The 25,439-nt window shown below is 41.6% G+C and overlaps 1 protein-coding gene across 1 annotated transcript; it reads left to right on the top strand.

Annotated features, from left to right (window-relative positions):
• Nucleotides 1–236: 236 nt before the first annotated feature.
• On the top strand, nucleotides 237–24,420 carry GALNT15 (polypeptide N-acetylgalactosaminyltransferase 15). Its single transcript, XM_057424907.1, has 11 exons — nucleotides 237–513; nucleotides 1,450–1,974; nucleotides 6,510–6,676; nucleotides 7,385–7,589; nucleotides 15,014–15,181; nucleotides 15,814–15,931; nucleotides 16,710–16,904; nucleotides 20,552–20,683; nucleotides 21,184–21,285; nucleotides 22,125–22,265; nucleotides 23,196–24,420. Exons 1-11 carry the CDS (start codon nucleotides 488–490, stop codon nucleotides 23,340–23,342), a joined length of 1,926 nt encoding a protein of 641 aa, XP_057280890.1. The 5' UTR covers nucleotides 237–487; the 3' UTR covers nucleotides 23,343–24,420.
• Nucleotides 24,421–25,439: the final 1,019 nt, after the last annotated feature.

Here is a 25,439-nt window from a genome sequence, read left to right as displayed (position 1 = left end):
ATTATTTAGGCTTTTCCTTTGCCGGTAATGTCTAGAAATGTACTTTAGAACAGAAGGTGAATGTGGAAGTTCTGAAGTAATCACATACCTCCTCAAGCTGGAGCTTTCTACTCATCAAATCTTACAAGATATGCAAAAAACCACATCCCATGCATCAAAAGGGTTGGTAACACCTGAGTTAATATCCATACCCGATCTCTGCCAGACCAAGAGGCATGTGACACTGAAGCATGTGGACTGTCTCATCCCTATCCCCATTGGACAAGCATCCATCTTGCAGCAAGAAATGTCACCGTCCTTGCCCACTAGCACCCGTGCCAGCAATATTAGCAAACAGACCTCAGAGACTGAGCTCCCCTTTTAGTCACAGAAGTTACTGTTTTCTTTCAGTGTCAGTAGTTGTTGTTCCAGCCCAGGCTTTCTACATGTTATTCCTGGACTAACAAAACATTGAAGTGCTGCTTGCCCTGCAATACCAAATTTATGGATGAGGAGACAACTTCAGTCTGCCAGGTGATAATTTGGCATTCTTACGTCAGTGTTAAAATCCTTGCAGCTGTAAATATTTATTGAATATGAAATATACTCATATACTCCAGCTAGCACATTACCATAGGAATAAATCTAACCTTAAATAAATCATGTGCACTACATCTTTTATTCCGTTTAAAAAAATTCTTGCTTCTTGCTCTGAGCTTTCTTAGCTTAATATGGTTACTCAGAAGCAGAGCGATTCGTGGTATGCCTTGATTTGTGTTTTAATACAGCATTTTGCTTCTTATATTTCACCTCTTTCAGCTTTTGCAAAGTTTTGATTTGATAGAACACGAACAGTGAGGGCATTAGGACCAAGAGAAAGACGCGCACACTGCTCTGTATTATGTCTGGCAAAGTGCTTCCTGACTGAGTGCCGTAGTTATGTGTGAAACAAAGTCAGGGACCGACTAGTTCTCATCTGTTGATCACAGTTAACTTGAAGCCTCTGAACGGGGGAGAGCTGTCAGATCTGCTTTCAGAGATAAGGAGCTTCAATCCAGGCAGCAACTGCAAACTTTGAAGAAACAGGGTCTACTCTGGAAGGAAACTATAAGAAATGGAATTTCTTTTCACTTAGAATTTATAAAGGAAAAAAATCAAAACTTTACTTACTCTTTTCATCAGATAAACATGTGCTTTCCTAAGCTGGGACTCTGCTCATAAAGGATCTACTTTTTCTCACTGGATCCATGCTACCTTTACTACAGTAAGTGCAATATTAATAGGAATGCTATATTTTGTCTGTAAATAGAGAGGAAAGCATGAAACGGCATCAGTGAAATGTGAAGGGAGCAAAAAAATCCTCTTGGCAGATAGTGAAAACCAGGGCTTTGCTGCAACCCGAGGACCAGAGTCTGAGGAAGATCCGAGTAATATTTAACATGACCATCTGTATAATTTTGTCACCAACAGTATGTTCTTGAGGAAGAAGTGCAGATATGGATCACGTAAGCTGCAATTTCTCTTGTTGTTGCTGATGCTGGGCTTTTTGCTTCTGATGGTTACAATGCTGAATCCACCACCCAGCAACCAGAGCAAGGAAGGGACTTTCCAGCCTGTGGAGCTCAACCCCCGGGAAGGCTATCAGGTGGACTTTGCGGAGACCCAAGAGATGCTGGAGACCCAGGAGGAGAGCCAGCAATATTACCCTTTGGATGGGCTGTCACCCTTCATCTCCCTGCGGGAGGATGAGTTGATCGTGGCCGTCGTGTCCCCCACCGGCAAAAGGAACCACAGCAAGGCCAGGAAGGGTTATCGGGTAGTGAAGCAGCAGAGCAGGAGGCCGGAGGGGAAGGCAGAGGGAGACCCCGAGTCCCAGCTCCTACCCCTTCCTCTGCAGGCTGCCGGGGAGCTCGGCCTGGACACCCACGGCTTTAACGAAGCGCTCAGTGAGCGGATCTCTCTGCGCAGGGAGCTGCCTGAGGTACGACACCCGTTGTAAGTAAAACAGCCTATTTCATTTCTGAGAGAAAACTCGGCTCTTGCCGCCGTCCCTCTGAACCTCTCCTCCTCCAAGCCCCACGTCTTTCCTATCCACCTCTCCCCTCCGGTTCGGGTAACGCTTTCCCGGGCGCTGTGCGAGGAGCAGTGCCGGTTCCCCACACCGAGCGGTGCTCCCAGCCTTCCGCCGCGGCCCCGGCCTCGCACCCGGCGGCAGCCCGAGACGCCCCAGCCGGGTCCCAGCTGCCCAGCCGCGGCCCTGGCACACAAGCCCCCGCGCTGCCCGGAACGGCGGCAGGCGCTGCCAGAGCCCACACGGCACACGGGCGGTGCTTCCAGCCCTCAGGATTGCCCGCAACGGTGGAGGGGGACAGGGAGGGGAGTGAAGGCAGCTACGGCTTCCTTGGGGGCGCCGGGGTACGAACGAGAGCAGCGCGCCTTGCTGAGGGCTGCGGTACGCCCTTACCTGAGCCTCCCGCACCCCTCCCCGCGGGCACCGGGCGGCTGAGCTCGGCACGGCACGACTCGGCCCGGTCCGTCACCCATGGCAACGCGGCGCCTTGCGGGCGGGAGAGCGGGCAGCAGTGCCCCCTGCCGGCAGCGGTGGGCGAGCACGCTCCGCAGCAGCAGGTGCCGGGCAGGGGAGCGCTCCCTGTGCCGCGGAACGCCCTGGTACCCCAGCGGTTGTCCGCCTGTCTGTGTGTGTGTGTCTGCCTGACTGACTGCCTGCCTGTCTGCTGGGGCTGGGAACGGCGAACGGCCCTATGCTCTGCGCTGGGCGCCTTGGGTGTGCGGGGCTGTCAGGCACGAAAGGTGGCTGCCCTGTTCGGCCAGGTCCCTGACCAGCTCTGTGGATACGGGACTCACAGAATTATTCAGGGACCTCTGGAGATCGTCCAGTCCAACCCCCCTGCCAAGGCAGGGCCACCCAGAGCAGGTTACACGGGAAGGTGTCCAGGCAGGTATGGAATGTCTCCAGATAAGGGAGACTGCACAACCCTCCTGGGCAGCCTGTTCCAGTGCTCTGCCACCCTCAGTGTAAAGAAGTTCTTCCTCATGTTGAGGTGAAACTTCCTGTGTTTTAGTTTATGGCCATTGCTCCTTGTCCTGTCCTGAGCACCACTGAAAGGGTCTGGTACCATCCTCCTGGCACCCACCTTTGGGATATTGATCTGCATTAATGAGATCCCTTCTCAGTCTCCTTTCAACTAAACAGGACCAGCTCCTGCAATCTCTCCTCATAAGAGAGATGCTCCAGATCCCTGATCATCCCTGTGGCCTTTGCTGGACCCTCTCCAGAAGCTGCTTGTCTTTCTTGTACTGAGGAACCCAGAACTGGACACAGTACTCCAGATGCGGCTTCACTGGGACTGAATAGAAGGGGAGGATCACCTCCCTCGACCTGCTTAGCTGATCCTTGTGGAGCAGAGCTTTCATGTGGCAAGCATTCATGTCTGAGAGGAAGGAACTGCCGTTCATGTCCTTTCTGTCATTTTAGGATCAATGATCTAGGTCCTGCAGTGTCACAGGCAAAGCATTACATGGAGCACTATAAAGTGTTTGTTCTTGGAGCACTCATACTTCACTCCTGCCATCAGTGCCATGGTGCAGCTGGTTGGGAATGGCTTTGCAGGCTCAGCAGCTGTGTTCCCCCCAGCCCTGCTCTGCCCAGGTGCTGAATGCTACAATGCAAGCAGCCACCCCTCCGCTTCCCACTGCTAGGACTCATTCTATGGCTTGACAGATCTCATGGTGGGCCCCTGCCAGGGCTATGGAGTCACTGGGCTTGTGGGCTGATAACAAGTCGGGAGTTGGAGCTTTCAGTTTTTTTAGTATAACAAGTGACCCGACAAACACTGAAAGGAAACTCCTGGGAGGAAGGAAGGTGGAGATTGGTGTGTCTGACCAGACCTGCCAACACCACTGTGGCTAGCAGCTGTGGCCAGGCTGTACGGCCACAGCAGTGTTGCGTGTGAAGCCCCATTTGAACCCTTACATTTGAACCCTTCATGCTACCTTTGAAACCTGGAGACTTGAGAGCCAGTTGCTCCAACTGCCCAAGGACCATTCATCACAGCTCTTAAAAATGAGATGAGGTATACCTATGGAGAGGGGAAGGGACGTCAGTGGCAACCTGGTTTGCTTGCCTCCTGTAACAAAAGCTACTGCAGCTTTCCTCCAGCACACGGTGGAAAGATGCATCAGAAAACTTAGAAGTTAAGACACAGAATGTATATAATAATAATATTTCTAGTGCTCATTTTCACATGTTTAAAGACACCTGGTGGCTCTGATTTCAGGGAATAATCTGAAAGATCTGTTTTCCTCTCTTGGGCTTGAGTGTCTAACATATCCAGGCAAAGAGAAACTCACAATGTACCTAAAAAGGTTTTGAGTTTCATTACAAAAGCATAGCTTCCACTTGAGTGCTGTTGGGAGCTGAATCTCAACAAGACATTTTCCTGAAGGTGGGTGGGAGTCACAGTTGGCAGTGCCTTTGCTGTGTCAGAATTGCTCTCCTGTTCATTGCAGCATGTGACAATTCCTTATTTTTCACAAACGGGATTAAATCACTATGTCTCCTATCAGTCACAGCCTTGACTTTTTGAAATGCCAATTTATGATGGACAGTCTACAAAACTGCTTCAAATTACAGGGAATGTATTTCTGTATACCAGTACCCTTTTGCATTTTTCTGAAGATTAGATGTCTCTACTGCAAGTCTTTGCCAAATCTCCATGGCAACTAAACACTCACAACTTAGGTTATGTATTCAAGTACAGTTATTTTCAATTCTTTTCCAATTAAGATTCCACCACAGCCTTATTTTCTTGCTATAACCACAGCACTAGCAAGAAGGCATTGTAGCATTATGGTGAAAAATACAGGTGCTTAATAGCTGTACTGAATAGTCCTGGTTGGAAGCTGCCTGGTAGTAAAGGGACTGCATCAGATCTTCACTTTTCTTAATTTCCCCTGGATTCTTCTGCCTGAAAATACGAACACTTCCAAGTCATGCGAGTCTCCTTTTCTCCATCCTGCTGAAAATGGAAACAATTACCCCATGAAATTGTGAAGTAACAGCTTTGTTGATTACAGAAAATCGGTAAACCAAGGACAACACGAATTCATTACAATGTAAAAATCATCAAGAGGATCTCTCTTTATGCAAAAAAGATATTGATGTGAAATATTATAAACCATAATAAATTATTATAATTGTGCTCATTTAAAATTGATATTCCACTGGTTTCTCTATAGTAGTCATTTATTTTTATTTGTTATTAAATCATTCACTTACGGCTTCCTTTAAATGATAAGCAGCTTTGTGTCCTGGATCGTGTCTAGCACGTAGGGCCTAAGTCCATGAATAGAAGCACTAAGTAAAATGGTAATAAACATAGAAATATAATAATTATATCCCTTACATGAGGTTCTGCTGAGTAGCTGATTGTTTAACAACCACTGTAAAAGCTGTGTGAGGATTTGCTTGGCAGTACAAAAATGCTGAAATAGCAATGGGCCACATTCAGCCAATTCTGTAATTTCTTGAAGAACTTCTTGTTGCTAGAGGTTAAATGAGTTAGGAAACAGAATAACTGCTACTCAGGAAATGGAAAGATTTTAAAATGTGTTTTCTAATGTGAGCAAAGCACATATACAGGCACATTCTCTGCATTCCTATAATGGGCATTTGAAGGCCTTTTCTGGAAAATGTGCATTCTTACGCCAGTATAGCATGTCCTATGTCTCTGAACCAAGGCTGGTACATCAGAAAACACTTTTTGTTGTGAATGTGGTTTGTAGATCCTTTACTTACATTTATGAAACACTCATTGTCTGATGAGGGTTTGCAGTTTTCATATACTGTGAGGGTGAATAGGAAGTGTTTTTCAGTCTTGAGTTATCTAAGCAACATCTAATTCACAGTAACTTTGATGGAAGTTGTTTCAATGTCATGGGTGAAATCTTGGCCCCATGGGAAAATGAGGAATCCTGGGATCAGGACTGAGATGTTCGTTTCCTTCCCTAGGATCCTGGTCAGGCAGTGCACAGGTATACTGATCTGTTGTGCAGATGAATTCTTTTACTTGCTAGTCTTAAAGGTACTGCATTTCAGTTTGCTATTTTCTCTGTTACTTGAGAAAATGTGGAATTGGTGGAGGCTGACTGACCTGCTTTATCTCCTTCTCTGCTTTGTCTAATTATCTTTTCAGTTTTACTTTGCCTTCTGGACCGTTACTGTTTGACCTCTGTGTTTTGAGGCAGTCAGAGCAGAAGAAAGTATCCCAGAACACAGCAAAACTTTCCTTTTTTGTATTTTAATTTTTATAGTGTCATTCCCATATTTTCATTTTATATTCCAGTCTCAGACACTTTAATACTCCCTTTTTTTTCATTAGAAATTGCCTGAGATCTTTAAGCTGGTTTCCATCCTTGAAGGTTTAGGTGTAGCTTACAACTTTGCTCTGAGAAAAAAGTACCCAGTTGTACCAGTGTTGCCAGTGTCTCCCTCATTTGATCCCATGCAGGTGCCTACAGCAAGAATATGACTCCAGTCTGCCTACTGCCAGTGTCATCATCTGTTTCCATGATGAAGCCTGGTCTACTCTGCTGAGAACCGTGCACAGCATTATGGACACAGCCCCAAAGGCGTCCCTCAAGGACATCATCCTGGTTGATGATCTCAGCCAGCAAGGTATCCCCTATTTCTCTGTATGTGAGTTTTTTTTCCAAAGCTTCAGGGAAGAAACTGTCCTCCTCCAAGAAGTGCACAAGGAAAGCAGGAGACAAAGAGCACCCCCAGGAAGAAAGCTAAGCAGAGCTCTGAGCTGGCTGCCAGGTTTCACTCTTCAATCCCTAGAATTCAGCTTAGCCTTTTGATTTTTTTAATACTTTCTTTTTTTCCCCATCATTTCCAATCACCCTGAACTTTTTTTACTTTAAAATAAAATCATAGTATGCAAATTTTAGTCTTCCCACTGGACCAGATCTGCTGTCATAATTTCCAGACTTGGACTTTGGCTGAAGCATAGAGTGGAAAACTCCACATTGCTAAAGCAATCCAAGAGCCTGGGAAAGCCAAACACCTGTAGTATCTCATTCTGATCTGCGCCTTTTATGAGATTATGAGAACAACCACCTTTTGCTAAAAAAAGGGTAGGAGGCTATAAAGTTTCTTACAGGAATAGCTTCATACCTAGTGAATCTCAGTTTCCATCAGCCTCTACTTCTCTTCGGCATTTTGCTGCTGTAGGGATATTTGGAACCTGGCTTACTTGGCCAGGTAAAACAAATGCCCCCAAAGCATTTTACCAGCAAGATGTATCATCTACTACTAATTTGCTTTTCTATAACATCTTGAATCAAAGCTAAAACATTTTGGTAACCATTCTGTTTCTGACAGGGCCCCTGAAATCAGCTCTGAGTGAATACATTTCTAAGCTGGATGGTGTGAAACTCATCCGGAGCAACAAGAGGCTTGGAGTCATCCGAGGTCGGATGCTAGGAGCTGCACGGGCAACCGGGGATGTGCTCATCTTCATGGATTCACACTGCGAGTGTCAGAAGGGCTGGCTGGAACCCCTCTTGGCCAGGCTGTCCAGCAATCGGTAAATATCCTCCTGATCTTGGAGCTCCTTCATATGCCAATTTCTGCTAAAAGAGATGTACCTGGGAAGCTTTGGATATTTTTTTTTTTATCCTCTATAGGTTACCTTCTTCCTTCTGGTCACACTGCTTTTATTTTCTGCCTTAAACGCCACATGCATCACTCTGATGTGTGGGAAGCAGGGTAGGTCACACACCCTCACTTCACATCCAGCATCACTAAACTGTCAGAGTTTGTATCCATTTAGAGCTATAAGAAATCTTGCTGGTGGTCTGAATTAAAAAGGTTGCAGTCTCAAGCTGTTCACAAATTGGCAAATAGCCACCACAGAAACTACTGCAAGACTTCACCATTTTCACTTTTTAGATGGCGTGGTGATGAAACCAGGAATGAAATGCTTTGTTCTGCTGAGCCAGTTTAGTTACATATCAGTGTCACCTGTACCGTCTCCGAAGATACAGATTCATATTTTCTGAGTCTTCACGTTTAGGTTGGTGCTTGGCTCAACCATGCAGTCCCTAAGTCTTTCAAGAGATTAAATCACTGCAAATATTTCAAGAATTACATAGGAGTAAAACCTTTATTAAATGGACTTTTCTGGGAGAAAAATATTACACATTAACATCTCTATCATTACCCATTTTTCCATTTGGGAAAAAATGAATTGCTAGAGAGAGTAAAATTAAAAAACCTCAACCTTTAAAACTCTTACCAGACTGTTAAATAGTTATACTAAAGACCTTCAAAGGCTCTTCCTAGGCACTGGAACAAGCTGCTTTTATGGCTGATTATGTTTGCTTATAAGAGAATTAATATGATTTTTTTAGAAATTATAACATCATTCAGATAAAAACAGTACCAATACTGAAAGCAGGCGTAATGCTGCCCTAGGATGTCAGGGATATTCTTTTTAAAAGGTCCTCCTTGGAAAAGCAGATCTTTTTTTTGTCTGCTGACTTATTAGATGGTTTATTACTACTATGCTACATGGTTCTTCTGTCGTGAGCTATAGTCTATTGTTGATGTTCATGCAAAACTGTCCTTATTCAATGTTGTATTGCTGAAATTAAGATAGTTACAGAAAGTTAGGACCTCACCACACGTGTGGTGATTCACTGTCAAAAATTACCCCTTTTAAGGGAATGCAAAGCCACCAAGCCTACTATTGCTCTGAGATTTTGTGAGAAAGGGATTCTCTTCCTCTGTAAGGGCCTATATGCTCATTCATTCTTCCAGGAGGGCAGAATTTAACACTGAGTTAACTAATGGCTAATAGGATTAATGGAGCAAAGCTAATAGAGCGTTTGGTTAATAGAATGGACTAAGCCATCCCTTTCTGTATGCTGTACCAGTCACTGTGTCTGAGCCTGGAGGCTTTGTAGCTGCTAGTGTAGAGAACCTGTCCCATTCTCCTGTGCACAGGGAAGACATGCTCTGGAGCACCTGGGAATCACTTTCCTTCCCTGTCCCTCTTTCCCCAGCTGAAGAATGGTGATAATAACACTGACCTGATAAGGAAGTTAATTCATGACTTTTCTTAAATTGCTTGTAATGCTTGCATGGAGATCACTATGGAAATGTAAAGCATTAGCATAGTCAACCTGGCCTCATTTAGCAGTTGAGGAGCTGTTAAATTGAATCATGTATACTCCCTGAGACTACCCAAATGAGGTAAGTGCAGTGAAAAAAAGTTCATAGTGACTGGAGAAATATTCGTATTTCCTCTTCTTAATGTACCAGTCAAGCTCCTACTCATGCACTTTTGCTGAAGAGACAGGATGGGAAAACAATCACCCAGAGTGGGTGAGTTGCTTGCTGGCAAGGCAAAAAGCAGCCTTTCCAAAGCTCAGACCTTTGCAGCAGCTTAACCGAGCTGGAGGGAGATTTTAACTTTGAAAATTGTGATTAAGTCTAATTTTCTAGACTTCTGATCAGATCTGCCACTGTTACTGTGACCTGTCTTATAGCAATGCTGCGAGATCCTTACCCAAACTGAGACCTCACTGTGAGCTAAACACACAAATGCAGAAATCCCTGCAGTTCTTAGTAGACTGTGGTAATTACAGACAGGACAAACATGACAAAAATTATACCACTTTAACAGGTGTGTAAATATTGGACAGATATTTGACATTTCACCTCCCTACATGATGGCTTTATTCACTAATGCAAACAAAATTATTTTCAGAAAAGTATTCTTTCCAAAATCATTACTCATGCATTTATGGGCACCTTCACTGGGACTAGTTCTGTGAAGCATACCTAACGAATTGACTGGAAAGCTGTGCATCAGCTTAGTATATTGCCTGGAGAATGGTTCTATGGTTTGCATAGTGTCCCGTGACATTTCGATTGTTCAAGGGTGAATACCGTACATACCTGGACAACATTAGAAAATTCGATGAAATGCCCCATAGATCATTTCATTTGACAACTGTTTGTGTTCCAGGCTAATTTCAGGTGAGTAGCATAGTGCATAGTAATGCAGCTGTGCCATTATTACAGTCATCTTTCAAGGCGCTTGCCTTTTCCAGGAGACTGCAGGAGACAGCTGCTAGATTGTATTCGGTCCAAAGGCAGTGAAAGGCATAGAGGGCATAGAATGAACTGTACCATGAAGCCTTGAAAAGATTCTTTCTTCAACCTAAAGCCTGTGACCATCATGCCGAAGCAGGATGACTTTTTAAAAAATAGATCCTAAGTGCGGTTCCTGAGAATAATTCGTAAAGCAAAATGAGCCTTGATTATATTCTTGACAAGGAATTCCACCTCTTAAAAAGCCATAGGCACCATAACTGTGGCAGAGGAGTGGCTTGCAAAGGGGTAGTTTGCCCTTAGGATCTTTCCCCTTTCTCCTTGCTCCTTGTTGCAAGGGCTGATTTCCCCTGTGTTGGTGCACTGCCCATACCACAGTTCAAATATTACATTTGAAAACAGCAGTATGTGATATTATTCAGAGAAGCCTATCTAATTTCTAAAATTCAAAGGCCTCAACTTAGGACTGTGATTCTAGGTCACTAATCTTTAATGGAAATGCTGTTAAACAGTAAGAAATTAACACAGCAGTGGAAAGGTATCTCATCCACTCCCACTGGATGCTCCCATTCCACTCCCATCCACTCACCCACTCCCAATGTTTGCTCCCATTCAGGAGTGAATTGGAGCCTCTGCTTGTAGATGCAAGAGTCCCGCTGTCCAGAAAATTTGTGTGTGCTTCTAGTTTTATGGTAATACACCAGAGAGAAGGGAAATATTTTGCACTACAGTTTAACAGGTCCTTCATCTCTTTTCATCTGATCCTCCACTTCTCAGTGGCCTATACCCCAGCTTTTTGAATTACTGAATACATAAGCCATCTGTTTTCTACTTTTTCTCAGACTCAGGGAAGCATGATCTTATCCATCCAGAGCCCGCGGAACCCCAGCATCTGAGCATGCAGTTCCTTGCTATTCTCCTTGTTATGAAAACTTTCCATATACTTCACATATAGCAGCCTGACACTGGGACAGCTCCTTTTGCCTGTTCCTTTTACGTCCTCCATTTGCCAATAACACTCACTTCAAACTCAGTAAATTAATGTTCTGCATTTACATGGTACATTAGGTGAAGATATGCTATCTCTTTACAGTCTTTCACAGTTGATCAGGATCAGTAGATGACCTGTTTTAAAGAAGTTGAGGTAAAGAATCTGAAGACAAGAATCTAAAGCCAAAGACAAATATTACTGCCAAAAGTAGGCGCAATGAGGATTTAGCATGATCTATGGCACAGTGCCCTGACTGTCCAGTGTGAAAAGCTATTGGTTGTTCCTACAGATTTTGATACCCCACATACAGATTTGAATATTTTAACAAAAAAGACAGGTTTAAAAGATTTATTTATTTTTTTTTAAATAAAGCATTCCTTAGCAGTCTACCTAGCAAAGATCTGAAATATATGTTTAGTGGTTAGCACATAAGTGGTCCGTCAATTCAGAGAGACTGTTCATATGCCTTGTGTTAGTCTGGAGCTGGTCTGTAGGGCAATATTTGAGTAAACCACTCTGAAACTGGTTGAGCAAAATATGTAACTTTCATGTTTGGGTTTGGGTTTTTTTTGTTGTTTCTCCTTGTTTAAAGGGGGTTTCAAACATATTAAAATCTGTTCCTTTCCCAGCAAAAGAAAGCACAAATCAATGAAAAGCACTTCCAAAAACTAGTGTATCTAAAACTTCAAAACAGATGTGTTAATTAAATCTTCCTCTCCTCATGTTACTTCTAAAAATAGAAAAGAACATAATGTTCATGGTGAATGCAAAGGGTCATGGGAAGAATTTTCGTTTGCAGTTGTATTTGGTTGAGAAATCCCAAACCAGGAAATTGTTCTTGTTTGGGTTGCTCTTCTTCATGGAATTGTGACCTTTTGTAGTTCATGTGTGTTCCAAGTATTTGAAATATGCACAAATGAGTCAAATGGTTCAAAGCCTTACTGATAGTTGTGTTTGAATTTCCTGTTTTTCCCTTTCCTTGGATTCCACAGAGTAAAATTAGCAGTAGTTTGCCAGTGTGTGTTTCATTTCAAAGTGCCGAGAAGCTGCTGACCGTCTGCCAGTTACCCAGTTAAAACGAAACAGAATAGCTAAGAACATTTTCCAGCTTTCAATTGCTTCTGCTGCAGATTTGCCTTTAGACTCAAACATCAAACTATCACTGAATATGCAGAAAACAGATATGTTATTAAAAAGAAAAAATCATTAATACCAAAAGACAGGTAATGCACTGCTTGATTAAAATTAAAATTGGACATTGACCAGCGTTCACACAAGATAAAGTTACCAGATTCCTCTATTTCAGGTCAGAAAGACACTCCTAACATTTAAAGTTTTAAGAAGGTGTGTTTCTTTTGGTTTCAGCAGAGCTACACCAGTTTATACCAGGTGAAGACCTAACATTACACACCAGGTTAGAATGTGACCTATCCAGTGTGCTATTTTCAGCTGTTTTAAGCACTGTAATTTTCTGTGTCATAATTTGCAGATAGTTTGGATAATTGCTTGGTCTCCAAGCCATCACAATCCATTGCATCACTGCAGATATTTTTCTTGAGTGGCGTCGAAGAATTAATACCCAATAACAAGCAAAACAAAAGTGTGCATTAAAAATAAACTATTGTTGCAATAAGAACTACTGCTGTGGTGCATATTCTTATGAGCAATTGCACTGATACTAGAAGCATTGGCGTTTTGAGTTTTATAGTGGCAAGAAATTTAAGGTAGATGCAAAAAGAACAGGTTTCAAATGGCTAAAATTCTATGAAAATGTAGGATAATGTGAAATGTCTGGATCATCTGATCCAGAATATGTTTGAGCATAACCAAGTATCCACATTGTCTCTTCCTGAACTATCTATCTCAGATATGCACATGTGGTCTAGTCTTCATGGTCAAGGTTTTTTGAATGGTTTAGTCTACAATACCTCCATTGGCTTCCACTCATATACGCCCTCCTGATATTTCCTTCTTCGCTCCAAAATGGTAAAATAAAGTACCCTGGGGTTATTACTTCTTCAGTCCTGTCTGGATGAGTTGGATAAACAAGTAGCAATAGATAACATGCATTTCAGCAAGTAGCATCAAACTGAGGTGGGAAGTACACAATGGCAACTACACTCCTAACAGCACAGTTGTCAGATACTCATACCCAGGAGATTGCAGCAGGCTGCAGAAATTACAATGACTTTTCATTTTTTTGAAGGTTAGTCATACAAAATCCATTTAATTTGTGAGGTGGATTTTCCCCAGCATATTAAAGAAAAAAGCATCTGCTTGTGCTAGTCTATGAGGACACTGCCTTTTAAGTAACTTCTAGAAGCAGTTTTCTTTTCATGCTGTTAGTGAGTAAAGGTTAAACACAGCTTGCAGTAGGAAGGCTCCTGCTGCCTTGAGTTGGAGGTGGTTGCTCCTGTCCTGATTACAAACTATGTCACACAGGTATCATGAAGAGAATCAGGGGAGTATGTAAGCTTTATTGGTTTTACTATCATTTCTTTCCATTTCTTCTTGAGTCCTGCAGGCGAATGACTGCAAATAACTGCCTTAATGTGCATGCCTACAAATATTGCAGGTGACCATGAAATTGTCTTATCTATTTATAAACCCAGTGCTTGTTTCTAAGAGTGCCTATTATTGCATATTACAAAGGCTGGATTTACACCTGAACGGAGAAATATAATCACTTCTTTATTTTAAATCTTTCTGCTGTTAGTTCATCACAGTCTGTTCTTATTAGGAAACAAAGGAATAACTGAGTCATTTTAATGCTATCCTCTGCACTGTTCATCTTCATACAATTCACTAACAGTAGCCTGTGTTTATCCTTGGGCTTTTAAAATACTCTACAGGAAATGGTAACTGTGATAAAGCAAAGTTTGGAGTTTCCCCACATCCTGATACTGAAAAAACATTATTGCACTGATTGTAAAGGCAGAGAAGATATGTCAAGATTACATTAACATGACCTGGAGCTACCATCTTCCTCGGCTGGCTGGTCTCTGCCTCAGAAAAGTAAAAAGGGCAAAGCGCACTGGAGACTCCCGAGATGTCCTTTCTTTACAGATAATATTACGTTTTAAGCATATTTCTCTCAAGAGTGCTCTTATAAACGACCAACTTATAAATCTTAAAAAGAGAAGATAAAACCTCCTACTTTTGGTCCCAAAATTGATAATTCAATTTCTCTCCCTCAGTTTTAACAGGAAGTTATTTTCTAGGGCAAGAGCTACTCCAGAATGATTTCCTATATGGATTCTCTTACTCTAGAACACAAATTGGAATCATGCTGCTTACAGTGCAATGGCTTTGTTCTAGCTCTTAAAAGTAGATTCCACACTGTGACAGTACATTTGCAGGAGCATTTTAAGCTTGTGATAAAATCTGAACAGAAACTGATTTATTAACTCAGTGATAAATGTTTTTTTCAAAACAACCAGCAGAACAAAATAAGGGTAAGTGACCAAAAGCAATAAACTCATGAAGTGTGTGGAGTATCTACAGGAAAATCAAAGGATTGCAAAGTGAGGTCAAAATTACCTTTTGCTTTACACTTTGCAACCATGCAAAGCCTGTAACATAAGAGACTGGGGCCTCTGTGTGAAATATCTTTATAAGAATTCTGACGGCTAACTCATCGCAAAATCCTGAATAGCTTTATATGACAACGCAAGTGTAGGTTATCAATAAATTATTGATCTTTAGCTTCCTCACTGCAGCCTCAGTATTCCCATGCACTGAGCACCTTAACTACTATCAGCTGGGAAAGTAAGGGCACTCAACATTTAGAGGAGTGTTTGTGTTTGACAGTGTCAAAGAGGAGAACTACTGTTTATTAATAGAGTTTTGAACTTCATTTTTGCTTTGGCTTTGGAAATCAAGGCTACTGTCTTTTTCAGAAACAGTGTCATCTCCCCCGTCATAGATGTCATAGACTGGAAGACTTTTCAGTACTATCACTCAGTGAGCCTGCATCGAGGTGTTTTTGATTGGAAACTAAATTTTCATTGGGAACCAGTGCCAGAGCGTGAAGAGAAGGTACGACAGTCTTCCATCAGCCCTATCAGGTAACAGTCCATCAGCCAATATGTCTATGCTCAGCTCAGCAGCAAAACTGTACAATTTGGCTCATCTTCCAGCTAACAGGAGAGAGACATGGTTACTTGCATATGCTCAGCTTATGTTTTTTTGAAGGGATAGGCTTTTGGTTTACACTGACTTTGTCTGGCCCTTAGTAATCATTCTAACTAGATTACAGTCATACTTTCAACATGACAAATATATTTAGCACATAAAACTAGTACACAACCTGACCAGACAAGGTGTGGAGGTTTGTAGGGAAAGCAAAAGACGGGTCATACAGAGTTAAAACAGATGTCTTCATAGAATCATAGAATAGTTAGGGTTGGAAAGCACCTTAAGATCATCTAGTCATGATCTGTTTATCTCTTGTTTTGGATGTACATGTATGTAACATTTCTCAGTGTTATGAGCCTTATTTGATAAGTCAGCTCTTGGCTCCCTTCCCCAAACAAATCCTAGAATTAGGTTCCAGTTGTTTTTTCTTTTGGTTAGGTAATCAGTTCATTCTAGATTCAAGTGATGTAATACTATCGCTATGCAAATGGTGGGATTTTCACCCTTTACGTAATTCCCTAGCCAAAACTCAAAGCATTCACCTCCAAGCTTTTCTACACAGGAGTCCTGTGGTAGCTGGTGCAGTGGTGGCCATGGATCGACACTACTTCCAAAACATTGGAGCTTATGACTCTGACATGACCACGTGGGGAGCAGAAAATCTGGAGCTATCTATAAGGGTAAGAACCTTAATTAAAACACCAAGTTGTGGTAAGTATTGGGCTTTTAAGGAACCTGAATGAAAAGTCAAGCAGCAATTTATGAAAGCAGTTACGTGCAGAACATCTTGGGGTATGGGACTAAGACTTTCCTTGCAGAAATCTATCCCCATGCTCCACGGTCTGTCAGGACTATATCAGAACATGCAGCTGCTGCGTTAGGAGCATTATGTCAGGAGAAGGAAGTTTCATTGGCTATCACTATCTTCCTGAGGACTGAGTCACTGGTTTCAGCACCTTCTCAAAGCTGCCTGGTCTTTTTTGGCATTTAACATGCACCAAAGGGAGAGTAGATTTATTTCTTTGCCAACCTGTAGTTTAAATACCAAATTGTTTATATTAAATTGTTTGCATTGTTTTTTTTCAGGATACAAAGAGGAACTGATATTAAAAAGCAATGAAAACTGCAGACACAAAGGGTGTAGAGTCTTTAATGTCCCAGACAAAAGAAGGTGTGTCCCTGGTGTCTTCACTACACTGCACTGTTCGTGCACAGAAAAACATAAAAAAACCTATAAATAGCCATACTCAGTCAAATCAAATGTCTGATTGCCCAGTATCTTCTCTGTATTTGTGGGAAACAATGTATGAAGAAGCACGTAATAATGTTCTTGCTGTTTCCAGCCATGTGCAGATTAGCATTTCCTGAGGCAGAGTCTATAGTAAGGGAGCTTCTCCTGTTTAGATATAGGTAACCTACATAAGGCAAACTCTTTTCGTGTTTTCATCTGTGTTTCAGACCTGGCTCTGTGGTGGCTCTGTAGAAATTATTCCATGCTCCCGAGTTGGGCATGTCTATCGAAATCACTTTCCCCATGCTTTCTCCTATGAAGATGCCATTGTGAGGAACAAAATCCGAATAGCAGAGACCTGGCTGGGCCCTTTTAAAGAGAACTTCTACAAGCACGACACAGTGGCTTTCTTAATCAGCAAGGTAAAGACATCTGCAGTGGTTTATTTCTGAGGGAATGAGTGTGTGTTGAGGTAGGTAAAGGGGGTGGAATATGCGTGGGGGTGTCTGTGTGCAGTCAAACATTCAATGTGCATGGTGCTGGGGACAGTTTGTATGAAACCTTCCAGTGGAAGTAGCTTTCAGATCAAGAAGGAAAGAAACTTGTGCCTAGGAGTTTTATGCTGAAGTTATCAAATCTCTTTAGAGTATGACTCCTCTGAATGACTCCTTCAGCTTGCCCAACAAGCTCTGATTTATTTTTCCACTGATAGGATGTAGAGGGTTTCAGTGCACCTGAAGTGGAAGCTAGTGGCAGTGTGTGCTCAAAGGGCCCTCCTAGGAGATTAATTTGTTGTAACTGAAGGTCTTCCTCATGTGATTCATGAGGATATTAATATTCACGGGTATGTGGCAAACTGGCGTCTCTCCTACTGAAAGAGAACTCATCTGAGTGGTCTAGTGCCAAAAAAAAGGTGATTTTTTTTCCCCCTGAACTTGCAGGCATCCAGAAGCAACTGCCTGTAACTGAGAAGGTCTGATCTCAACATAGCCTTTATTTACATGTTACTTTTTCATTAGAAGCATCACTCAGACAGCAGTCTGACCTCCAGGGATCTGGATTCCTGGCAGCCTGTAAACCAAGACAGGCTTACAACCAGGTGTGTGGTGTAGCCCTGGCATGCAGCCACACTTGAATCATCTGCACACCCACCAACTGCAGAATGACCATATTTGATTTTAAGCCACTGTATAATTCATTGCAAATTAGGGTCAGTCAAGGGACTGTATATCCCATGCATTACAAACCAGTGAATGTTCGTTTAAGAATCATGCAGCTGTGGTTAATGTTGTTAATGGTAAGTTGTTGATAATGTTCTTAATGTTGCTGCAGCTGTCTGGAATTCTCTGGCTCCAGTACCTTTTCTTATAATGATATCCTGCCCTACAAGCCAGTGGACAAACTGTGGGCAGTTTTGAATGAAAACATGTCATTCATCTTCCTATTCATTTAGCAATGCCATGCTTCTAAGGCAAAAAAGATCCACTGAAACATTAAGTCAAAGCATGGCTAGGTGATTTGCAAAGTGTCCCATTCAGTTTTACTCCTGCATTTCAACCCTGCACACCTCAGGTATTGCAGTATTGGCTATCACCTAAGAAAGCCAATTCAGCAGGAGCTGCATGAGAGTAGGGAGAAGAAAAGAGCTGTGTGTCAGCCTAGTCTGAACTCCTCACGCTCCACCAGTGGACCTGCATCTCAGGCTACCTGAGTCAGCCTGCTATGGTAATCCTAGAGTCTGAGCCCATCATGTTTCCCTTTTCATTCTATTTTCACATTTTTTAAAAGCTTCTCCCTCTTTATTTGAACTCCACTGGCCAGGCACCCATTAATTGACTTGCAAGTGTTACAGCCATGTAACTGGAAGGAGAACACTAGGCCAAGTCTTTTAAGATGGGCAGTTAGACCCTTAAATCATTTAATAATTTCCTGAAGGCCTTTCTTGTCAACTCAGAAGCAATTTTCTGTACTAAAAACTACAGCCACCAATGCTGCAGTTGACTAGCTGTAAGCGTCATGACCTTTTGCCTGAGAGTTCATTCTAGCCAGTATACTCTTAATACTTCTAAGTAAGATGCTCATTCAAACGATCAATTTTATGATCTCTGTGCTCAGCATGCCATAACATAAAAGGCCCTTTTCTTTGTTCCTTTCTTTCACAGCCAATATTTTCAGTATGTCAGTGCAGCGAGATGTTACTCAAAAGACACAAGGAAGCAATGACATTATTGACGCTCAGCTGCAATGGGCCCTGCGGGGATTTATTGCTCTGAGAGGGTGAGCGGAGCCACCTATTGGTCACTACAAAAATCTCCGAGAGCCCCCTGCAGAAAATAACCAGTGGCCCCGTTTAGCTTGCTTTGTAAGTCTTCTTGGTTTACGGTCTGAATCACATCTTGCACAGGATTCCTGTGGCATGAGTGTTAATGCAGATGAATAAGGCGCTTCCCAGCTCTCTACTATTTCAGCCACTGTCTCTTTTTCTCCTTTTCTTGTGTGGTGGTTGATAGATTTCATTTACAAGAATAGTTTCCTTTCAGATTGGTTTACACTGATAATTATTTTCTTTACATTATTTACACCACTTATTCAGCATCAACTGCAGAATGTAACTAGTATGACAAAATGAGATTTCCTGCCATCACCTTCTTCAGCCAAAGCAGTCTCATGAGAAACACCTCATTTTAGGGGACCATTTTACTTCTTTATTTCTCTTTTCCAAGAAAACCTCTTGGAAGCAGGTTTGTGTGGTGCTAAATTGCTGAACCTTGTTGTTATGCTTATTGAATTTAAGACTGTATCTAAACTGTGAGGTTCTCTAACCTATTGCAACTCTCAAGCTTTGCTGATGCAGCTTACTGCGGCTGGCAAACAGTGCCGCATGGCATGACTGATCTCTTCAATCACTCCCTGCCTTCAGAAACTGATACCTCTCCCTTGATATCAAAGGCCCTTCATTTGTCAGTGTTTTCCAGGCATGGAAAACAAAGCCCTTTTCTCTTTCTTATGGATGCAGAGAGATAGCCGGTCTGAGGAAAAGTTATTTACAGGCAGTTCTTTGCTTATATTATGAATTTTAATTTCTGATGTAGGAATCAGTCCAGTTTCCTGGAATCCAAACCTCCATTTTTTAAAAGTAGAAATGTGAAGGGGGAGGTCTACAGCTGGCGAGAAAGAGCAGAGAGAATCCAGGGTGGTGAAGTATTTTAGTATTCGAGCACTGAGAGATTTAGAGAAGCGTTTCATGTAGCTCTGAAACTGAAGGGTTGACACTTACCTGCCTAGAGTTTTTCAGAAATGTTAGCCATCTTCAGTGCTAAATACCCTCAAATATTCCAACTGTCAGTCCTTTGCAGTGCAGACGCTCATAGCTTCACCAAGGGCTGAAGGCACTTGTCTTTCTTCAGAACAGAATTGCTACCAGGAAGGGCAAGAGCTGATTTTGTGTGCATATAATTCAAGAAAACACATAAATCATAGAAAAAGTTTTATGCCTTTATAGCCACAGAACACATTCACTTACAAGATTTAGTAACTATCAGATAATAATGGGATAGATTATATTTTGGGTTAAACTCTCTCATCACTTAACATCCTCCTACCGTGGAGGACTGACAATAACTGGGTAATTTGGGCTGTTAAAAGCCAGGAAATTGAATTTTAATTGATGGGGCAAATTCTGTACTGAATGACAATCTAATGCAATTCCACTGATTTCAGTTTAACAAATATCAAGCTTGGTCCTGACTTTTTAATTTAAAAAATGACCAAGTTATCTTGAAGTATAATAATAATTTTTAGAGGAAATATTTATTTTCACAGTGTATGCTACTTCTGAAACATTTGCTTCCATCATAATGCCAGACTAAATGCTGTTTTAGTACAAAGTTGGAGGAAGGCTATAGCTGGTCCTCCTCCTCTGTGTACTAATAATAGATATATATCAGTTTCTATAACATGCAGGATAGAAGAGATGGTAGAAATAATTCCTAAGTAGTCATTTTCACTTCTAACATATCTAACACAAATATACCAGTAACCTTGTTGTCCCTATGCCTTCTCCGTAAAGGCAGAGAAGCCAGACTGCAGCGAGCGCCTTCAGCTGCAAAAGAGACTGGGCTGTAGAAATTTCCAGTGGTTTGTATCAAATGTGTACCCTGAGCTCTCCCAACCTGAAGACACACCAGGATTCTCTGGCAAGGTAAGAGAAAATACACTATAAAGAATGAGGAGTGGGTTTACATTGCTCAAAGACCACAGTATTGCTTCCATGTACTAAGTACTCAGCATAATGTAAGAGGCTGTTCCTGCTTTGAAACATTTGTCCAAACAAACAATGCAAGAAGGATAGGAGGAGAAAGAAGAGAACAGTGGAGACGAACAACAAATGGTCACATAAACATTGAAAGCCAGCCAGGAGCTGAACCCAGATTGTCTACAGCTCAGAGGATCCTAACCTTAGTTTCCTTAGGTCCCATTAGTAAAGGAAAAGAATTGTGTTGCCTCATGCAGATGGCCTTTTTATATCAGATCATTTTTCAAGATCAATATGCAAGATCTAGTTTGAGAGAAAAGAAAAAAAGCCCGAATTATGAGCAAAACCATATATCATAAATGGATACAATCACCGAAAAAGTTAGCTGAAGGATATTTTGTTTGTATCAGATTGTGCCTTATTTCAGTATAAACCTTTACTTACAGCTTTACAATACTGGTGTTGGCTTCTGTGCAGATTACAGACCTGGAAGAGCCATTGAAGAAGGCTCTATCGAACTATTCCCTTGCAGTGACAGTATAACCCAGGTACTGTGTATTTTAAGTTTATAGGCACTGCATCAGATTTAGGGAACCATCCAGAAAACAGTAACTCCAACATAAAAATGACTGGGTTGGCATTAGTGGAAACACTGATGTGCTCAAAATTAGACATGTGCTAAGGCAATGACACCCATTTTTCTGCATCTGAGTGTCATTTGAAACACGGCAATGTTCCATGTGTCACTGAGGCCAGATATCCATGCTTTGCTCCAGCAGACATCATTAAGTGCCTACTTGCTAGTATGTTTGGTGGTGTCCAGAGAACAGAAAGTCTGGGAGTAAAATGTAACAATATCAGAATAATGGGGATGGGTTTCTTCATTAGTGCCTAGTTTAATGCTTAAACTGCAGTCAAAAGACAGGAGAGCAATTCATGTAAGCTCCCAGATTGGCATCAGACTGTCACCAAGAGAAACCAAACCAATACAGACTGACTGCAGATATTTACTCCAAGTCCCAAGCAAGTTCTGTTGCTTACATAGAGCTCAGGATGAGCTGCAGGCACATTTCTAACTACAGCGTGTGCAGACGCTGGCAGAAACACCCATCTGTTCAAATATTTATTAAACTGGAAGATTTTATTATACGATGGGTTTACTTTATCCATAATTGCATTCCACAAAGCCTTACCTTAGGTAAATAATTACACCAGAATTAGCTAGCTGAGGGGATTACTTTGCAAGGTCAAGGCTGCTGGGTCACCATCACTCATGTTTGGGTTGCATCTTAGCAAGCATGTACAGGAAATTATTTTTGGAATTAGCATTTAAAACTGAATTGGGTTGTCCTTCCATCATTGTTCAAACAAACCCTCCCTTTTCCAGCACTTTGAATATAACAGCATGAAGGAAATCCGGCTCGGTTCTGCTCCACTGTTTTGCTTAGATGTCAGACATGGGAAGGTTATCCCTCAAAACTGTACAAAGGAGACAGACAACAGTCACCAGCACTGGGATGTCCAGGAGGTCAGTAGTGACTGCTGTGAGGGGAAGGCAGCTGATGGTGACAGTGGGATCACTGGGTGATTGGCAAGATTCTTGGGTGGGGAAAGGATGAGGTATTTGAAGGGGAAGTTTCACTTGTGTACCATTTATAGCCAGGAAATTTAGGATGCCTCTTGCCCCTCTACACTGTCTATGTGAAATAAATTTGGTTTAAAAAACAAATTACAGGAATCCTATCTAAATTCATATGTCCTTGTTTTAACTGTTTGTCTTACTGGCTTTATAGGAATAGAATCAGAATCAGCGGGGCAAATCTTGCCCACTTCTTTTTGGCAGAGGAAGGCTCTGTGAATCCTGAACCGAGCCAAATGAGAGCCCTTTGGTAGTAGGGGAACATTAAATCTCCTGCATTGTAAGAGATGGGCAAACTTCCTATTTAGAGGAATTTGGTATTTATTCAGTGGACTTCACTTGGCTGTGCAGGAGCTCCTCTACAAGACTGAAAAAAGTCATGCTTTAGGACAGCCTTGGAAAATAGTAGTGACTGTAGTTCTAGGGATGCTGCAATCCTCTGGTACAGTTCCTGCTGTAATTTGTTTTGATTCCTAAGGAACGCAAGCATGGGTCCTTCTGAAAGTCTGTGGTCTGTAGGTCTGTAGTTGATGTTGATGACAACCTGTACCCACAGGAAACAAACAGTGGTGGAAAGAGATGTATTGAGTTCTGTACCTACCAATCCTGTCAGCTTTGAAAGGAATTATGAATACTCACCATGCCCTGGGCTAAAAGCTAAACCCAGCCATTATGTTTAGAGCAATACTTCAAAAATTTGAATACCCAGTCATTACTGATGATCTATTGTATGTAAAAAGTTTCAGAAACATGGCTTAGCTTTTACTGGAAAACCCTTCTTTTTGATGTGTTCTTTTTTTCCCTTCTCCCATCTTGTAGAATGGAATGATTGTCCACGTCCTTTCTGGCAAATGCATAGAAGCAGCAAAGAGTGAAGATGAGAAGGACTTGGTTTTGTCTGCATGTAACAAGAATGCCTATCAGGTGTGGCAATTTGAACGTTCCCATATGCTGCGCCAGAGATGACTGACAGGTCTCTGTGGAGGTCAAGCCTCCAGAATCTATCATTACTTCTGTTTGGGATTTAAGATACATTTCCTGCATGGACAAGAACAATGTTTTGTGTTTGCTGTTGCATGCAAGGAAGTTATGAAGGTCTCTCCTTTGAAAGCCTGGCTCAAATAATTGCCATCAGTTCCTTGCCTATTCAGCTCTAGCTAAAAATTCTATTTATTCTGTGAAGCGGGGAATAAAGATACTGTGAGCATCAAGGGATTCTCAACTCTGCTATTGCAGAAGACAGTTGAGTTTTCCTTTGAAGGAAACATGGAAAATTGGCTGCCAGTGAACTTGTCTTCAGCATATTCTGTAACTTGTGAGGATACAGGAAAACAAATGTTTGTGAAACTTCTGAAACTGTAGGAGGAAGCCAGCCAAACCAGGATAAGAGTTTAGCCTTGTTTTACAGAGCACTCGACTCACATAAAACAAAGTAGATTTTCTATGCACAAAAGTAGTAGATGTTTTCACATCTAATAGCTCAAATTTTGTGTTCCAAGTCGCCTGAGCCAAATTTCTACCCTCTATGAGACTGCATAGAACAAAAATTAGCACTTAATTAGGCACTAACTGCTGTAATTGATTCGGAATACCAACAGTCCTCAGTGTTTGGCACACCCTTCCTTAAATCCTTTGTCCACAGTCTGATTTGGATGGGAGAATGAGACTAAAATGTTAACATTTTTTTTGTTTTGTTTTCATGCAATTTAAGAACAACTCTTCAGGAAACTTTTTGTGGACTATGGAAGATGATTGAGCTAGATTAGAAATAAGGGTAAGAACTTTCCTGCTTATTTTGAAATGGAAAGCATCAGTGGCACCCATTTGCTCTTATAAAGCTACAGTGACAGAAGTGCTGGCTGAAAACATCAAATGAAGGGAAAGAGCCTGTTTCAATAGTGGCTACCTAAGAAGAAAATACTGGTGCCTACTTCCACTTGCAGCATGAGTTAGGTCTCTCACACTGTAAAGGGTAATGGCATCATTAACAAAGCTTAATTTGGTTTTGAGACCTTTTTTTCCCCAAGAGACAGATTATTTTATATTTTTTTTAATGTAAAGCCCATTGTTTGAATGTTAGAGAAAGGAAGAACAGCAGAATATGCTCAGAGCCTTCCAGCCACCTGCTCTTGTTAAATAGTAATAAATTGGTTTCAGGCATATAAAACTGATTACGACAGAAGACACGAACAGCATTTTGTGTTGTGTTGTCCAAAACATTTCCCAGTGGGGTCTCTGCTTTGAGTGCCACAGATTATACACCATGTTCAGGCATTGCTCCAATCTTCCTAATTACCACTTACTCTTTGATAGCATCAGGATCTAGTACCATTTGCTGCTGTGTCATTTAAAGTTTCCTGTGATATTCTTGACAATGCTTCAACTTTCAGCTGAAAGGATGGTAGCAACTTCTTCAGAACCCCAAGTGACCCCTGATCATTGCCCATACTGAGGGTAAGAAAAGAGAACTTCTAAAATGGCATAAATGCTGTTTTATTGACATGTGATTCCTTTGTTTTAAATTATAAGTATGTCAGATTTTTAAATTATGTATTATTTATTCTATTTTGGATTCTACACTTCAGCATTTAGCTTAATGTTAAAAAATGTGTATAGAAATATGATCACTGATAACAAGTGGGATTTATCACAAAGAAGAATGAAAACATTTTTTGTTTTGAGAGGAAATATTTGGAATTAAACTGAAGAGACATGGACATCCTGTACTGCTTTTTAACACAATGATCAGAACCTAGAAAGTAAGGTTTGCTGTAGATATATGTACAATAGAAAAGTACGTTACATTATACCTCTTCCAACAATAAAATGAAAAGATATGGTTTGGTACCATTTAAAAAATACTTGGTTTTATACTCGTTGCTTTTAGTAACAGTGTAAGTATGTGTTCAGTTTCCAAGGGAACTGAATTCCAGAGTACAGGCCAGAAGGGTCTGTGGTCTAGTTGGTTTCCATATGGGGACAGCCAGGGGACATAGACTGTGGGCCATACCATGGAGCACACTTCCCCTAATATAAATATTAAAAAAAAAACAACCCAAAACA

Source organism: Pezoporus wallicus, unplaced genomic scaffold (assembly GCF_028554395.1).
Source record: "Pezoporus wallicus isolate ANWC-B61680 ecotype Strahan unplaced genomic scaffold, APGP_CSIRO_Pwel_v1 contig_3181, whole genome shotgun sequence".
Lineage (NCBI taxonomy): Eukaryota > Metazoa > Chordata > Aves > Psittaciformes > Psittacidae > Pezoporus > Pezoporus wallicus.
This window is presented reverse-complemented; position numbering and strand designations above follow the sequence as displayed.

Excerpts from the sequence above, each read along its gene's own strand:
- GALNT15 (XM_057424907.1), top strand. The coding sequence starts at position 488 with ATGAGGAGACAACTTCAGTCTGCCAG. Across the intron at positions 6,677-7,384 it reads TGATGATCTCAGCCAGCAAG|GGCCCCTGAAATCAGCTCTG; the intron begins GTATCCCCTATT and ends TGTTTCTGACAG. Across the intron at positions 15,932-16,709 it reads ATCTGGAGCTATCTATAAGG|ACCTGGCTCTGTGGTGGCTC; the intron begins GTAAGAACCTTA and ends TCTGTGTTTCAG.